This window comes from Equus asinus, chromosome 21, assembly GCF_041296235.1.
Source record: "Equus asinus isolate D_3611 breed Donkey chromosome 21, EquAss-T2T_v2, whole genome shotgun sequence".
NCBI lineage: Eukaryota > Metazoa > Chordata > Mammalia > Perissodactyla > Equidae > Equus > Equus asinus.
The window spans coordinates 46,108,279-46,127,128 of NC_091810.1; the positions used below are offsets into that span (position 1 = coordinate 46,108,279).

An 18,850-nucleotide genomic window follows, 5' to 3' on the forward strand; every position below is an offset into this window, starting at 1 on the left:
TTCTCTCTGCCGTCCGAACGGCCCGCGAGCCCTGCAGCCACAGCGGAGACTCGTTCCGCGGCCCAGACCCTTCCGTGCGCCAGCCGAGGCGGGCCCCGCGTCAGTCTCCAGCCTCGTCCAGCAGGAGTTCGGAGAAAGTTCGCGGGCAGCCTTGATCGCGGCGGCGGGACATTTTAGCCGGTGGAACCCTGAGTCTCCGCCTGCCCGCTCCGCCACGCGGCCACACACACCGCCCTGGACCGTTGGGCCTCCAGGACCTGAGAGCCCGGAACCCGGAACCCGGGGCGTGGGCGCAGCGGAGCATAATAGCTACGGTGCCGCCCGGCTCGGAGGAGAGGCGGAAGTCGAGGGTGCTGACGCCGCTGCGGGAACTCCTCTTCGAAGGCACCTTCCTGTCCGCGACTCCGCCCCCGCCCAAGGGGCTCGGCTCGGGAATTCAAGATGGAGTCGCTGAGTCGAGCTGGGCAGGAGATGAGCCTAGCGGCCCTCAAGCAACACGACCCCTACATCACCAGCATCGCAGACCTCACGGGCCAGGTCGCTCTGTACACCTTCTGCCCCAAGGCCAACCAGTGGGTGAGTACGGCCGGGCCGCTGAGGTCGCCCGCCCGGCAGCCGCCTCTTAAAGGGGCCGCGCGGAGCGCCCTGGGTAGGGGGCGATGCGGGAGGCCAGGGACTGGAGAAGAGCCTAGCGGACGCCAGAGCGGTGTCGGGGGCGCCAGGGGTTGGGAGAGAGGAGCGAGAGAAGTAGGCCCACCACAGAGGGAAAAGCCGATAGAGGGGAGGATTAGAGGAGAATCTGTCGCTTGAGGTCGGGTCCAGGGACGTGGGCGACCTGCCTTCTTTGCGGGTGTGTTGAAGAATACGAGACGGGTGGGGTCAGAAAGATGCCTGAAAGATTCTGTTTAAAGCTTCGAGGGTTATTAGATAAATTACATATGCATAAAATATAAAGTAAACGCCCCACCCCTCCCCGCAGCAGACGAATAAGAGCCCCCTTCGCAGAGGTCATTTGGATTTAAAGCTTGAAATCCAATTAGTTTCAATTCTTGGGAAAGGGGGGAAGATCAGTCCAGCTTTTATCAGACTACACTGTATTTCCAGAGTTTTGGAGAACATTTCAAGGCACTTAGGAAAAGGGCTTCATGTTAATTGGATTCCTTTGAACTCGTTGGAAAAGAGACCCTGTAAATGTCTCGTTTCAGCTATGCTGCTGGTGATGTCACGTCCCAATGCTTCCATCAGACTAAGTACTTTTGGGCTTTTTTGCACGGAAGGGGGTCCGAAAAGTTACAGTCAGTCTGTTCACTGACTTGTTAACCCCTGTTTGAAGCTTCTTTCGCTGTTTAGATAACATAATATCCCGTTTTCTGGTAATCGACCCTTAGTGAACTCATTCAGCTGTAAACTTTACACTTAGAAAATAATCCGTAAATGTTTGGATTGAATTCGTAAATGGCTGACGTTCACATTTCAGTAAGAAATGAAATCCTTATACTAACAAAACTCTGAAAGATTGTTATTGTGATATGTCCTTTACAATATAATAGAGATACGTAGGTTATATTTAATCAGTAATTTTGTGAAAATCATTTGGCATTTATAAACAGATAATTCGGATGAAGAGAGTTTTCAAAATCATCTCGCTTTACTTTATCTTCTTTCCTTCACCTCATGGAAGAGGAGATATGGGAAGCCACAAAGAACGAAATTACAGGAGTTTTTTCACTGTAGCTGTTTTAGACCTTGCCTTAGTTTGAATTGTTCTTCATCTTTCTTTTCTTGGTCTACCTATAAATTTGTGAAATACGGATTGCAGACAAATGGTGAAGACTTAGGGGTGGGGATTTATTACTAACAAGCTTTTATTTTTAGTTTTTCAGAGACTTTCAGTATTTTGGAATTTTAATTGTGGAATTCTATTTTAAATATGAAATACAAAGTATAATAACCTGAATTGAAAAATAAGCTGCCATTCTTCATTTGGATCATGGCACATACAGCATAACCAAAATCTTTTCTTTCTTTGTTATTTTACAGTGAATTGTAATTTTCCACAGTTTTGTTTGGGCAAGTTTGCTTTCACTGTGAGACAGCTGATTACCAGTTTCTTATACTAATAATATTTGAAAGGCAAGAAAAAGCCTCTGAATCCTTAGGAAGGAAAAGTTTCTTGATGATATTTAAGCTAGGGCAATACTCCTGGAAGAAATCAAGATGATAAATATTTTTTAAAAGTTTTTATCCCAACAAATTCAATTTGATATGACTAACATTTAAAGTTTTCTGACAGCTTGTTGATCCCATTAAAATATTTAGGTCCTGTCCAGGCAGTGAATTGCAGACTAATATGATTATTTGGTTTTTTAAAACATTGTAATTGTTTAAAACCTAAATACACTCTTATCACAGCAAATGAAAGATGATATGAGTTGTACTTTCTTAATCAAAACATTTCACTTTAAGCTAAAAAGAATTTTTTTATTTATTTGTAAGACCTACAGTAATTACATTAAGACAGAGTATTGTCTCAGTATTCATGATTCTTCAATAAAATTCTAAAAGTAAACTAATTGTGTTTGACAGTATTTCTTAACTAACCACAAAATTTGCTGCTCATGAAAATATACCAGAATCCCCCAATGATGAAACAAAGTGTCCTGTAAGATAAAATTTCCTTTTCTTTTTTCTACTAACCTTGATAAACTTTAAAAATGAAGAAATTGTTGTACACAGGACCTTGGCTTTACAACTAAGCAATCTGGGTAAAACATTTTAGCTTTAAAAAGTGAAAGCTAGGGGCGTCCTGGTGCTGTAGCGGTTTAGTTCACACGCGCGCAGGCAGCCTGGGGTCCGGTGGTTTGGATCCTGGGCGCAGACCTGCGCACTGCTTATCAAGCCATGCTGTGGCAGGCGTCCCACATGTAAAGTAGAGGAAGTTGGGCACGGATGTTAGCCCAGGGCCAATCTTCCTCAGCTAAAAGAGGAGAATTGGCAGCGGATGTTAACTCAGGGCTAGTCTTCCTCAAAACAAAAAAGTGAAAGCTAATTCCAGGATTTTCTCCTTAAAATCTAAAAAAGGAAAAGAAGAATGCTGGAGATACAGGCAGGTTGCTGGATTGAACACTGCATATATATTAATAGGCATCAGTAGCATAGAAAGGATACAAAAGAAACTGGTAACAGCAGTTTGTGGAGTGAGACTGACTTGACCTGTTCAAAAGTGGTTAATTTTAAAATAAATGTCAATCTTAAATGTGAAGCATTTCTTCTCCATTGGGACTATTTGGGGTTAGATTATGGAGAAGAAACTAATTGATTCTTTGTTATAGGAGAAGACTGATATAGAAGGGACCTTATTTGTATATCGAAGGTAAGTTTTTTTTTTTAAATGATACGTATTTTTTAATCTAAGTGTGAGCAATGTCATATGAAGTGGTTCAACCCTGTTGTACATTTGTCATTAGAACTTTCCTGCTTGACCCTTCAAGTATGCATCCATCTCTAGCTGTGAGATCCTAAGTTAGGTCCCTTCTTTGAGCCTTCCTAGGATTCAGAATAAACAGAACTAGATGTTATTTAGGAACTTAGCAAAATGTCTCAAAATAGAAAATATTTTCTAGTAATGAATGAGTCTGAAACAGATTCCTTTCTCCTTTGCCCCATGTTAAAAAATATATATATAGAGAGAGAGTTGAGAAAAATATGTGGACTAGCTCTGTGCAGTAATGTAGTTGAAAGGTCCCACAGTTCTGTGGTTACTGAATGGGAGGTTATCTTCTATGACTCCGGTTCTCTCCCCTTTTCCATCTACCCCGAAAGTTCTGGATTGTGTATAGTGTTTTTGTAATGTGTATTTTTAGTTTGAGAGTCCTTTAGAAAGCCTGGATTATTCATAATTGCACATTTTTATTTTCAACTTTTCACAGAATTAATTATTATCTTAAAATGTGATTGGTTTGCAAATTGCAACTTTTGTTTTGTCAGGCAACTTTTGTGGCCTGAGGGCAACTGACAGGTTGTGATAAATCGCGGAGTGCCCTGTTTCCCTGGATCACTCTTAGGCCTGGCCCTCACTGGGACAGGTTCCTCCCCTTGATTTCTAAAGCTCAGGGACTCAGCAAGAGTTATCACTGACTTCTGGTTCTTTTCCTTTCCTTTTTTTTTTTTTTGGTATTGTGAGTTATCTTTTAATGATTGCCTTTCCCCATTGATGGTAATTAACAAGAATCTGTCAAATACTCTTCTGAATTTTGGTGTACAGCTTTGAGATCTTGTCTAAACACACTGATCTTTTTCTTCCTTTAAATGTAAGTGCTTTGATATTATACACCAAGCTCTTTATTCTTTGAAACTTTATTCCCTGTTATTCGTCTTTCACCTTTTAAAAAAAAGAGAGAGACCTTTACCCTTCACCTACTTCATTATTCTTCCTTATCAATGTAAATCTCTAGAAACTTCAATGTTGTTAGAACCTTGGTATCTATAATATTTGGAAAGTACTTTTTTGGCCTATTGTTACAGTATAGTATAGATCCACTAATTGTAGAAAATGTGAAATTTAGTATATAGTGAGTGACTTGATTTAATAAAATTCATGGAGGTGTTGAGTCTAATAAAAGGACACCAAAGAAATTCTATTTGGGAAATGTCAGAAGATTTTATGTACCTTGGATAAAGGTATACTTGGGTGTCAGAATATCACTTTGCAGAGCCCAGTATATCACTTTGCACAGTGTAGAAGCCTGGATTTGGAGTCAGAAAACCTAAAGCTGAATCCTGGTTACGTTATTTGTGTGATTTTGAGTGTAGGCTTTAATCATTCTGAGCTTGTTTCCTAATGTATAGAATAGGATTCTGAAATCTTTCCCATGTACACAGAGAAACTAATGAGAAACTATGAAGTGTTAATGCATGTGAGGAGTGTCTAAAGGGTCGTGTACTGAATCGCCCTGAAGTGGGAACCAAGGATGTTTCTTATTATAGGATTTGAGGCATTTTCTATCTAACTCACGAGAACTATGGAAACCCTATTTGGTGTAAGAAAAATCATTACTGAAATGGCGGGCAGTCATTATTATAACCAGTCCTGTACCATATTTAAATAAATGATATTTTCATTGAGCAAATGTTTATGAAACATCTACTGTGTGTCTCTCTTGGTATACATCTGAAAAAATAAGACAAAAACCCTATTTGCCTGCAGCTTACTTTCTAGTGGAGAAAGACAGTAAATATAAAAAATGATAAGTAAATGATATGGAAAAAGAGGAGGGTTAGAGGTATTGAGCTTGGGAGCATTTAAAAGGGTAGTTCTCAGTTAGGCCCCATTGAGAAAGTGACAAGTGAGCAAAGGCTTGCCGGAGATGAGATAACTGTAGACGCTGGGCAAGTGGTCTGGGCAGACGCCTTTACATGGAAGTCTACGTGTAGGGAGAGTGGCAAGGAACTCAGTGTGGCTGGAGCAGAAGGAGAAGGAAGAGGCATAGGAGACGGAGTCAAAGGGGGCATAATCCCATCAGCTAAGGCCTTGGTGGCCTTAGTAAGAACTTGGGCCTTTCCTCTGAGGGACTGAGTCCTTGGAAGCTTCTGAGAGGAGGAGGGGTACGATCTGACTTAAATTGTTTGTTTACAATTTTGAGTGCTCCAATTTTAAGTTTTTTGTTTATAACTTTTTAGTATTGTGTAATGCAATAATGTATTCATTCTTTGAAATGGTAGTAAAAAAGTAGATAACATTTCCGCAAATTAAACAGTGACTACAGATTTTTTTCTTATATTAAATCTAAGGTCAGCTTCACCTTACCATGGTTTTACCATTGTGAATCGACTGAATATGCACAATCTAGTTGAACCAGTGAATAAAGATTTGGAATTTCAGCTGCATGAACCATTTCTTCTGTATAGAAATGCAAGCTGTGAGTATATCTGTTGTATTATAGTTTGTGTATTTACAATTAAAATTGAGTGACTTTAGTTTCTATCAGCACATTACTTTTGGAGTTTCAAGTTTCAATAAAAAATATGGTTTATACTCTTATGTTTGTATATGAGTCTCTTAGTAAGAGTAAACCTTCTAAATTGGACTTCTAAATTGAAACACTCTTTTATATTCAATACCATATTACTTAACCATAGTATTCCATAGAATAGCATTACATTGTATTTCTGTTGTTCACTTTTTGAAAATGTTTCATTCTTCGTTTTTGTTGTGACATTGAATTATTGGCTGCCCGTGCCCCTGAGCAACAGAACTTAGTTTGAGAGACACAAGATGGAGACTGATACTGATATTTCCATCCACAAAGAAAGGACTCTTTGCCCTGATAGTGGTATTTTTCAGTCTGTTTTATTTAGTTGAATGTCTATTGGGTACAGGCGCTGGGCCAAAAGTGGTTATACTTTTATGTTAATGACACAGTAACCTGTGGGGCGGGGGGTAGGCAGGCTCTTAAGTCAACTGAGACTCAGAGGTGAGTGGCAGCTACTCAGTTGGAAAGTGAGGATTATAACCCTTTTTTCTGATTCCTAGTCCAGGGTCCTTTTAGGCATTGTACAGACCCTCAGAATGGTTGCATGCAGTCAGCAAAGCTAGAGTGGCCCTTTCAAGAAGTAAAGTCTACCCCGTATGCTTGGCTCCTGTATTTCAATATGGGTACTGAAGGTCTGAGTGCTGAGGACAGAAGACAGGCAGTCTGCCTGGCACTAGCTGTGGGGATATCAAAGGTACTGATGGGGGTAGAGTGATTGTGCTGTGACTGCCGTCGAAGGAGAGTGCTGGAGAAACGTTGCTTCTCACTGAAAAAGGGAAAGTTACTGTGCTTGAATTTCACTTAACTAGGAGGTAACTAGTAGTGGAGCAATGTCTTCTATAAAATATCAAAAGCTGCTGGAAATTATGCGTTTTTACTTCCCTGAATAGGAAATTACAAGGTTTATTTTGAAGCTAGAACCCCCAAATTCTCCCCAGCTCGCTTTTAAGTGTCTGAGTGAAATAGAATCTCTCTCTTGACTTTTCGTTAAACTGTTTGTGCAGATAATTACCTCTCTGAGATTTTAATTTCTGTGGACATATTGGAAATGCTTTTAACACCTGTAAGTTCAAATGGATTTACTTAAACTAATGTCAACAGTAGAATTACTTCAGGTGGCTGTTTTCTTTGTGCTGAACATTCTGTTAGAGGAGAAATTCTGCAAAAGAACAGATCCAGTTTTTTTTTTTTTTTTTTTTTAAGAGAAATTGGCTTAATTCTGCTCTTTACTACCTGGAGACTTAATCTCGCCATTGCTTCTAAGAAAACTTTGATTATTAAAGTTGTCAGTAGTGAAAGTTATCAGAGGCCCGTGGACTTAATAACCATTTAGCATAAGCCTGAAATGAATCATGTTCTATTTCTTTCACAAGTAAAGGTTCCTGTGAAGTTGAAGGTGCAACATAACACAAATATAATTAAACTGTGATTAACCAAAATTTAACTAATCAGAACCTCAATTATCTGGAAATATTTCTGTAGTCCATGTGTGGAAGAAAAAAAAGCAAATTATAAGAAAGCAAGCTTATGTTAGGTTTTATTTTGTGAAAATCTAGCAGATACCTCAAGTATAACCTGAGGTCAGCATAAAAATGTCAATATTCTATAACTTTAACGCCACTATAGTATCTTAGATTAATTTGTTGTAATGAGGCGATAAAACATTAGATCATCAGGAGTGTTTATTATATTAATTAGAATATTCTTGAACAGAAAAGTGCATTAATGCATTTTACTTCAGAAAGATTTTCAACAAGAGGTTGCAACAAAGATCTCCTTAGTTAAAAGAAAACTCACTTAACTAGGTTGTTCTGTTCCCTGCTTAATTGAGGATCATCTCCTATGGGCCATACAGTTTCTGATATTGCTAATTAGAAATCCGAGAGCACATAAGCTTGTTTTCAGACTAGAGAAAGGCCTGAAAAGGTCAAGTACAACACTGTGGCTGTATTAGAAACAGTCTAGAAGAGGAGCTTGGGGACAGGACAGTATTTAAAGGAATAGCTGTATCGTAGAGAAGTGACGAGACAGTAAGGGGATTCTGGGAGTGTTAAGGCCTCTCTTGAGTGTATGTTTTGTCTAGCTAGTCTCAAAAGTGGAAAAATAGTCTTGTCAGGTTAGCAAGCTGTTGAGCTGTTTGGGGATTTGTTCTTTAAATAAAAAGTTAATTAGTGTCTGGTCGTGTATACAGGTAATTATACCTGATTCTGTAGCTGCTCTTCTGTTGTTTTCTTGTGGGAAATACCACCGAGACACCTGACCCATTTTACTCAAGGTATACCTTCAGATCCAGCTTCTTTCACTCAAATCAATTTTTAGAGTTAATATAATAGAAAATTGAACTATAACTTTTTCCAGTTCTAAATTCTTGGTTTGGTTTTACTTTATTTTTTAGTTTTTCTTTATATAAAACACCCACCCCTCCAAGCAAAAGGTAAAATCTTACAGAGAAAATGCTTACCAAGAGCTTAGGTTTGGTGATTCTCCTGAATCTTTCAGACGCAGTCTGTTTTTATAGTAGACTGTGCAAGTACCTTTTGGCAGCCACAAGACCCCAAAGGTGCTCCAGTGGGGGTTGGGAGACTGCAGATTCTGTAGTTATTAAGCACAAGTGATGTTCCCAGAACCTTATTTTGATTCCTGATTTACAGATGAGAAAACCAGAGTCCCAAAGAAATTAAGAAGCTTCCTTAAGAGTCACAAATGTTGTAAGTGACAGAGGCAGAAGTCAAATCTAGGTCTGTTGAGCTTCAAACCAATGTTCTTTCTGTTCTTCTGCAACAGTTAAATTACCTACTTCAGCAGTCCACATACTAGAACAATGCTTTCCAATAGAACTCTGTGATGAGGGAAATGTTCTGTATCAGTATTGTCCCATTATAGCAGCTACCAACCAAATGTGACTGTTGAGCACTTGCAATGTGGCTAGTGCAACCAAGGAAAAAGTTTTTTTCAGTCTGTTTCATTAATTAACAGATTTATTATAAATATAAATAATATAATTTAATATCAAATAAATTTACTTGTTTATTGTTAATTTGTTTAATCAGTTCGCGTTTAAATAGCCATATGATGCTAGTCCCTGCCGTATTGGACAACAGAGACCTAAAGCATGATCAAACATACCCTTTTGTTGTGCCGTATCTGAATTTAATAAGCATATGGGGAGCTTTGGACTAGATTTTTATGTCTCCCACTTAGTCATTCCTTTTTAAAATTTAGAAATGATTTCTGGATACACAGGCTGCAGAAGATATCCCTGAGGGTAGCTTTGCCATGGTAACACCTTTGGTTTGGAATTTAGTTTGCAAACAAGAGTTCTATTCTAGGCTTTGCCATTCTACCGACTGTAACCTTGGATGAATGGTTTAAACCACTCATCTGACCCACTTGTCTTAAAAGGGCATCATGTATATGAAGCACATACAAATAGAAAATATTATAGACTGTGTCTCCATCTTGGACTCAAGCCAAATGATCTCTTTGGTGAAGGAGTCATAAGGACTTTAGTATTATCCAGATTCTCTTATAACCCAGGCCATGATGTACCTCTTCCCATCCCTTCTGGCTAGCACCATGACAAGCTGGGGACTGTTTATTTTTACAAATCTTATTTTCAGACCTTGTAGGGGCGATTACTAGACAGCCTAAGGTATGATAAGTTGAAAATATATATATGTTAAAAATGAGAAATCTTAAAGGGTACAGATCTTTTAAAAGTCTCAACAGAAGCAATTCTGATTATTGGGTTATGGTGTTCATTTTTATCAGAATACTGGAACACATAGCACCCTCCTGGCTAAAACTTTATATTAGTGTAATGATGTTTTAATCTGTGGACACTTCTCCCTAAAAGGCATTGATGATAGTTTTAGTTTTATCTGTAATTAATTGGGAAAAACCTAGTTCTTTTGCTTTGTAAACATATGCCTTACTACCAATCTGCTGATCTTCTGTTTTCATTTGTAAACGGAATCCATTTTACTAAGTGGATTATAAAACCATTCTTTGGCGACTCTGAACTTCTAGCAGTTCTGTGGCATAGGCACATCAAAGAAAGTATCCTTCAGTCCAGTCTGGCAATCTCATGACAGAAAATCTTTCTGCTACAAACTTTTAGAAATGCTATATAAAATATTAAATGCATGGTTTAGCCAAAGGGAGTAGGGAACATCTCACTGGGCCAGCATCAAAGTGAAAACTGAAAGCTAAATGGGAAGCTTGTGAGCTGGCACTGGCTGCCAGCTATTATGGCGTTTTGGGGGATGGGGAGCTCTCCTTTATATAAGGACCCCATTATAATTACATGGGATCAGGAAACAAGATCTTGAGCCCTCAGGAAGTGGCGAGTTGGAGCTGAGAGAGACGTACCAGCATCCAGCCGGGTCCTCTGATGTGCTACATATTAATAAATTAGAAAGATACTGATCCACCAACCTAGGGAGATGACAGGTAAGCTTATCTATCTCAATCTAGGCTATGAGTTAGAGGGAAAATGTTTCCCTTGAAAATTGTAACTATAAGTCTTCCGTCGTCATACAGATTTGGGATTCAAGTTACCCCATTCATTTAATATCATTTATTACCTGGGAAAAAAATTAACATAAAATTAATCCTCAGCTGGTGAGTACTCTAGGACACCTGGCAAAAGCAAATGCAAACCGTTCTGGAGGGATACATCCTTAACCCTGCTTGCCCAGGAATCTCATTGATAAGCCTCATGGTCCAAAATCACAAAATATTAACAGGAAATAATTGAGCCAGTTGAAGGTAGGATGCAACAAACAGCAGGATTAGCCCACCCTTCCCAAAAACTTTAGGTAATGAAATGATCAGATAGAGACTTTAATGGATGTAAATATCAGATGTAGATTATAAAATAAAATGACAGGTAGATTTGAAAAATAACCAAGTAGAACTTTTAGAAATTAAAATCTTAATTATTGAAATAAACTCTCTACCTGGACTCAACAGTTAATTTATAACACCTGAAAAGAGAATTGGGGAACTGGAAGAGACATCTGAGGAAATTATCCAGAATGCATCCCAGAAAGGAAAAGAAATGGTAAATATGACAGAGAGGATAGAATTGGCAAGCCTAATATGTGGCAGAGAAGAATTTCAGGATGATAAAATAGATTCAGAAGGAGGGGATATTTGAAGAGATTACGACTGAAAATTTTCTAGAATACATGGAAGACATAAATCTCCGATTTAGGCAGTAGAATAAGACCCCAAGCGTAATAAATGGAGATGAAGACGCACCTGGACACATCGTGGTGAAACATCAAAGGCAAAGAGAAGCAACCACAGGCTGCTTGAGATCGATTATTGGCAAAGAGCACCAATTAGACTGACAGCATATTTAGTTGCAGCTACTGAATTTGGAAGACAAAGGAATAGTATTTTCAGAGTACTGAGGAAAAAGCAATTAACCAACAATTCAATAATTCAAAAGAACAAATAAAGACATTTTTCAGTAAAAACAGAACTTTTTCCTTCAGTAGCCCCTTCCTGTGGGCACTTCTAAATCACCATTGTCCGGTAGGTATCCACTAGCCACATGTGGCTGTTGAGCACTTGAAATGTAACTAGTGCAAATGAATTTTTAGTTGTATTTAATGAAAGTCTTAATTTAGATTGATTAACAGTGCAGTCCTATAGGCTATAGTTCAGAAGTAAGAAAATTGAGCACAGAAGTAAGAAATGAGATTTAAGTAACAATAATGAGCAAAGAAGAGGAGGTAAATCAAAATAAGTATTGACTGTATAAAACAATAAAATAACTAGTTTGAGTAAAGGTATTAAAAAGGCGAAGCAAAAATACTAGACAGTAGTAACTTACGATAAAAGCTGTTCAAACTTAAAGCCTCCCAAGACTGAGGTGAGGGTAGATAAATTAATTAATAGAGACTTTTAAATCAAGTTATGTGTGTTCAGAAGATTCAGGGTAACCATTGCAGAACAAAAAATAGCATGTCTTAACTTTTAAATTAGTACAAACCAAGCTGAGAAAAAAGTAAATAGAAACCGTGGGAAATAGAAAGCCCAAAATAAAATGACAGAAATAAGTAAACCAGTAATTAGAACAAATGTTAAATGAACTAAACTTGCCAGTTAAAAGAGATTCTAAGATTGGATAAAGATAGAAAATTTGCCAACAATGCTGTTTTCAAAAAACTTAAAAACTTGGAAAAGTTGAAGAAAACGGATGGAAGGAGATAAATCAGGCAGCTATTAACCAAATAAGGCTGATATGGCCATGTTAATCACACATGATAGAGTCTAAGGTAAAAATCATCAGGGGTAAAAGTTACCACATAATGATAAAAGGAGTAAATTACCTAGAAAATAAAACAATTCTAATCTGGTATGTACCTAGCGCATGTCAGAAATACATATCAAATTTTAAAAATTGTAATTATAGTGAGAGATTTTAACAGACCACCTCAGTAATTGACAGATAAAGCAGACAATTTAGTAAGGTTATGGGATATTTAAACAACACAGTTAAGTTTGATCTAATGGGCATATTAAAAAACCCAGCTTCTAGCAATTTGGGAATTTGCGTTTTTTTCAAGTACATGTTAGAATTCTACAAAAATTACTACATGTAGGCCACCCAGCCCAAGAAATTAGAAAAAGAGAAATCTGAGTTAAATTGAAGGGAAATATGGATAAGTAGAGATTAATTGCAGAAAGTAGAAATTGCAATAGGATGACAGAGCAAATCCAAAATACAAAAACTCCCCCGCATAACCTGATTGAGCCAACAAGAGCAAAAAGAATGAGGGCAGGCGTTATAGGCAATATTAGGAATAATATATATATTATGTATGTATTACAGCTAAAGGTAGAGAACACACATTTTTTTTAAAACAAGAACCGTGAAGAACTTTTTGCTTATAAATTTAAAACTTAGATTATGTGATCAATTTCCTGGAAAAAACATGGTGTAACAAAATTTACTCAGGAATAAATAGATCTCAGTGGACTCACAAACAATAAGATAACTGCTTGTTGGTCAGTAGTTTAAAATCTCTCCCATCTCAATCCCGTCCCAATCTAAAGAAAATGCTGAGTTGTATTAAGTAAATGGTACTAGGATAGTTAGTTTTGCATTTGAGACCAGCCTCTGAAGCAGCAGATATAGGATCTATACATTTCTGATCTTATCACAGGAAACTTATCTCCACAGGCCACTCTTCTGCAGCGAGGAAATGATACTTCTCTTATCCACCATGCCTTCAGTGAGCAAAGCGCCTCACTCAGTATGTTTCTCTTAGAAGGTGCTTTTCTTCAAGACCAGTGTCAGGGGGCCTTTGATTTCTACTTCTGTGGGCATCTCTCAGAGTGGAAGTGGTAACCTGGAATCTGGGTTTTTATATATATGTACCTATGTCTTAATTATGAAATGTGCCAAGAATATTCTCTAAAGTCAGTTCTGAGCAATTTTTTTAAAAATCCAAAATTTGATATGTGAATCAACGAAAAAGTAAAAGCAAGTAAAACTTTTTTTCTCTGTATTACAACTAGACAGTCTACAGTGTAACCTGTTTATTGAAAACAGTAAGATAAAAGTTGTGGTACCATTAAGCTCTGGTAAAGTTAATCCTGACATTTAATTCTATTTCAGTATCGTCTTTTAGTTTTTAAACGAAGTGATTTTTTAACTCAGGCACACACCTTGATTCAGTGATATTTATTGAGTATCTGATTTGCCAGGCACTTTACCAAGTACTATACCATTTCAATTAAAATTATTCTGTACTTTTAAAGAATGTTAGTTGTTCTTAGTCCTTAGGTTCTATTATATTTTCTTAGAAAATCATAAGCAGAAGTCATTAAATTGTGTTAAAACTTTTAGTCAGAACTCTGCCTTTCTGGTAAGGGTCAAGATTCTTAATGAAATATGCTACTATTACTTAATCCCAGTGCTATGCATACTTATTCCTAAAACAACCCTGTTAGTGGTAAAAAGTAGTAATTTAAGATCTGTGATTTGAGAATTATCAATTGTAAATTTGAATGATTAGGCTAGTAATAGTGAAAATCTGATCCACCAGAGAGACTGAGGGTATTTACATTTTTTTCCTGATTATTTTTAGCAGCAATACTGATCCATTAATTAGAAGGAGTATACAGCCTAGATTTTCTCTTCTCAGACCTAACTTTATTCTGTCCTTAGACCAGTGCGTGATGGTGATTTTAGCCAAAAGAGAAGTAATTATTTTATTTTATATGTATGTTAGATTTGGCATCTTTTTACCGAAAGATAATCATTTTAACAAGAACAACTCTTCATGATTCCTCCACCCAACACCTTAAAGCATCAATCTACTAACAGCCACTTTTCATAGTTTAAAGTGTTTCCTATAATCCAAAAGTACTTTTGGGAAAATGAACAAAGTATTTTGCTCTGTAACCTGCTTAACAACAACAAGAAAATCACCATAACAATAACAATTGAAAATAAAAATATTATTGCAATTTAATATTTTTAAGAACTTACCTCCAAAAGCCTGTGAGAAGTACCTCTTCGTTTCTGCTTCGCTTACAACTTTTCCTTTATATCGGGTATCAATCTCTTGATATAGAGCATTTTTAATTAAAATTAGATCACTAGAAAAAGCAGGGAGATTCATTTCCATAGTGTTGAAAATGCTGCTGCCAAATGGAAAGTTTTAGTAGAAAAAATACTGTTGTGAGTGCTTTTTTTTTATCTCTGCTTGTCCTTTCTCAGTTCAAGGGCAAGACTCAGAACAGTAGAGATGGTAGGTGGCTGTTGGCATTTGGCGCCAATCTTCAGACTTAAAGCGCAGTGCAGAAAATTTCCTTGCAAGAGAAGTTTATAATTTGTCAAGTCAAAAAATGTGAGCTCTACCTCCAAACTGCAAGAGGAATTTATAAACAATTTAAAAAGTTCCACAGTTCATTCTTTGTGATCTTTAAATTCAGCACAGTACTTCTTATTAGCCTGAAGAAAGGCAGGCAGTCTTCAGCCAGCAGCAACACTGCTGTGATTGATATGATTCTGCAATCAGTGAAGGAGAAAGGATCTGTGGCAACTGCATTAGTCTGGCCTTCTGGACCAAGATAAGGAAAGAGCCTTGCTGTTGCCACGTTTGTAGACTGAAAAGGTAAAAGCACCATGAAAACATAGAGTGACTTAGAATTCAAGGCCGACCCTGGTATCACTGTTAGGTCAGATGTTTCAGAAACCCGTGTTGCTGTCTGTCTATTGTAGCTGCTGCTTAGTATTTCAGTAGAGCCTCTACCAGGTGCCTTCCTGTTAACTTTGTGAGTGCATGAATGTTTCAGAATTCTCAAAGCAGATTCTTTTCATTATGCCTCATTATTGGCTTTTTTCCGCCTTAGGTAGTGTTGTCAGGTAAAAAGCAATTTTTAGCTTTCTTTTATTGTGGTGTTATCTTAATTATAAAGCTTTTAATAGTTAACTGTGCATTCACCATTTATCTCTTTTAGATAATCAGTGTTTTCTCTTGTGAGAACTAACAAAGGAAAGCAACAATTACTTGTAGCTAGGAGGCAGAAATGTGTTCTTAATATGTATGTGTATAAGTTTTCACTTTGTGTTTACATAGTGAAGTTCATTGTGGAGGTACAAATTGAAACAATTAACCGCTAGTCCAAGGAGTTTTGAAGCCACTCTGGAGTAGGCAGAATAAATCTCGGGACTGAGCCCTTGAGGTTCAGTACCCTGGAGGGTCCGGGCAGATCAAGCTACTTACAGTGTCACTGCTGCCAGGCACGCTCAGCTTTTTCTTTTTATTAAAAGGAAGGCATGGGGGGCAGCCCAGTTGCAGAGTGGTTAAGTTCGGCATGCTTTGCTTCAGTGGCCTGGGTTGGCAGGTTCAGATCCCAGGCATGGACCTACACCACTCATCAGCCCTGCTGTGGCAGCAGCCTATGTATAAAGTGATGGAAGATTGGCGCAAATGTTAGTTCAGGGCTAAGAAAAAAAAAAGTTAAAGAAGGTGACATAGAGTAAGCATTTGCTACCAATTTTTAAAGATTGAGTTACTTTACACACACATATCTGGATTTCTTCCTTTTGTTCTCATGACAAAATGGCGTGCATGGCCACACAGCACCTGCATTCCTGCAAGTACTGATAGCCAGCTGGAGCTCTGGGTAGGACGTGACCCCACAGCTTCACCGATCTCACCACACCCTGGGGTCTCCTATAGGCCTGTGGGCATTTGCCGTACAAGCCTCGGGTGGGTGATCTCTTAGTGAACTGGTGGAAGAATGTGTAGGATGGAAGTTAAGGAAGGCAGCAAAGAACTTCTCCCTTTTCTTAGACCACTGTCTGACCTGTTTCCCAAAACCCAAAGTGTAGATTTTTGGAAGCCTAGGAAACAGGAACTCAACTCCATGGAGGCCAAGAGCCATTCTTCCCACTCTTTGTTGTCCCTTATGACATGTAGAAATAATAATATTTGTGTGAGACACTGGGGTGAATAGACCACAAGTGGGGATTGGACGGGTCCAACATTTTGGCACACCGTAGTCACTTGCAGCACACACTGAGGAGAAGCTCTGCCTCAGGGAGTGGCGAGTACTGTGTGGCAATAAATCCTAAGAGCAGAGGTAAAACCATAGTGTGATTCACTGTTTTATTTGGAGTTGCTCATCATTTAAGAATAAGAAGTTTATAAATAGGAATGATCAATTGTGATATTCTTTGGTTTATTTTCCTAATCCCCAAAATAGTCCAGTGGTCGTTTCAGGTATCTGAATCCTATACTGTTAAAAAGGGACTGTGGATGCTATGTTGCTGGTAAATATTTTCAGACTTGATTTAATTTAGAGAGGGGTGCCAAATTTTAAAATAATAAAACCAAAGAGCTTGCAGAATAGCATTCTTAAATTTCCTGGCATAAGTATTTTAGTCAGTGTTCAATAAATAAATAATTAGAGGGGCTGGCCCCGTGGCCGAGTGGTTAAGTTCGCGCGCTCCGCTGCAGGCGGCCCAGTGTTTCGTCGGTTCGAATCCTGGGCGCGGACACGGCACTGCTCGTCAAACCACGCTGAGGCAGCGTCCCACATGCCACAACTAGAAGGACCCACAACGAAGAATATACAACTATGTACTGGGGGGCTTTGGGGAGAAAAAAGGAAAAAATAAAATCTTTAAAAAAAATAAAATAAACAAATAATTAGAATTTAAGTTTTAGGAAGTGGGCTCTTTCTCTGCCACGTTAGTGTTCAGTGGTGTTTTAAGATGTCTGCTCTTTTGGCCAAAGAGTGTAAGCTGCTAAGGTAAGTGAATCAGGTTTACCGGCCTTGCTTACAGATTCTCTGCATTTCCTCGCCTGCCTGTTTGCCACCTGCCCCGTCTCCTTTTGTGACCCCAGGTCACTCAGTCTTTGGCTCCACACCCTTTGTCCTGTGTGTGCGCGCGTTCTACCACCACCTCGGAGCCTTGCTCTTCTCTCTCTTTCCCAGCCTTTTGATGTGATGTGGAGCCATGAGGCTTATTCTTGTCTTAAAGGAAATGATCTGTCGAGGTAGAGGCATTTGCTTTTTCACTTGCCGGGGCAGGTTTGTGTTTGTATAATCTGTTCCATTCTTGTGTTACTTTGATACTCAAGAGTCTTCCTTATGTCTAGAGTAAGTGTCTTGGGCCATGTTCAAAGCCCATTTTCTTGTTTTTGTTTCTGGTGTAGGGCATCTTTGTCAGTATCGTCTTTAGAAATTTTGTAACTCTTAACACTATTGCCAAAAAGCTTTTATCAAACGCCCTTTTCTTCTTGGTGCGGTACTGAGAAAATCTCCAGCCTCCTCAAATCCTTTTAGAAAGTAGGTCAGATCTAAATAGTAAATGAATCAAAAAGACAACGTGTGCATGAGAATGATTCCCAGCTCTGTTTTTGTGACATTTCACAGGATCTCTAAAACTCTCAAGGGATTTTACAAAGGCTCCAAATTAATTTGGATTTTCTTGATCTTGTGTGTGCCATATACCACTCCAGATGAGAAGGAGAATGAGGTATAACATCAAATCCGGGTGGCCTGCTGGATCTTCAGACAGGGCTCTCTAGGGAAAGGGAAAACTTGCCCCTCAGCTTTTTTAAATTTCTCAGTATTAAATAATACAATACCTTTAATCTTTGTTAGTCTTGTTTTTTATACTTTCGAAAGAAAAGGACTCATTTGAAAAGCAAAGAAAGCATTTAATTTTGGATTTTCTTTTCTGCATTTTGATATTTTTCGTGGAAGTACAACTTAAAGGTAATTAAATGTCCTGTCACATCCCCTGGCTCTTCAGTAACTTGCCTGTACAGCATGACCTGGGACAGCTGTTAACAGCCACAATATGTGGTGGATGTCCAATAATTAAATAGTTTGCTTTCATCTTGAGAAAAGCCATTTATAAAACAGGATGCCATCATCATTTGCCATAGCAAAATAATACTGTGTTGCCAGATCCCTAATTCCTCCGTGGTATAGTTAATCAATAAAAAATTATTTCAGGATATTTCAGCAGGCATGTGTTCGTCCTTAGGTGTTAGAATGTAAGTTCTCTTGAGGGAAGAATACTTAGCTTTGGTTTGGAGACAAGGTCCTCTGTGGTTTTAGCTATCTGGCAGACTTGTCTGTCTTTCCTCACCAGTGACAGTGACAGGCTCAGTGGCAGCTCCCTGGGCCTTCTTGCCAGTTGCATGCACTGAGCATTTGATACGTTGGCAGACAGAGCTGATTCTTGGATGCGTGTCTGAACCTCTACAGGTCTGCTTTTGGCAGAATCGAGTGTGAGTCTTATCCTTTACCCATTAAGCTATCATTATGGC

The 18,850-nt window shown here is 38.5% G+C and overlaps 1 protein-coding gene across 3 annotated transcripts in view; it reads left to right on the plus strand.

The window, feature by feature from the left end:
• The first annotated feature begins 397 nt into the window (after positions 1-397).
• DCP1A (decapping mRNA 1A) overlaps positions 398-18,850 on the plus strand; it is a 55,149-nt gene continuing 36,696 nt past the window's right edge. Inside the window, exons 1-3 of one of the 3 annotated variants that reach the window (XM_014827086.3) lie at positions 398-576; positions 3,333-3,373; positions 5,791-5,918. In XM_014827086.3, coding sequence (XP_014682572.1) covers positions 442-576; positions 3,333-3,373; positions 5,791-5,918 — 304 coding nt within the window. In that variant the 5' untranslated portion in view covers positions 398-441. The remainder of the gene's footprint in view (positions 577-3,332; positions 3,374-5,790; positions 5,919-18,850) is intronic. The other 2 variants (XM_014827087.3, XM_070492349.1) reach the window with 2 other exon arrangements.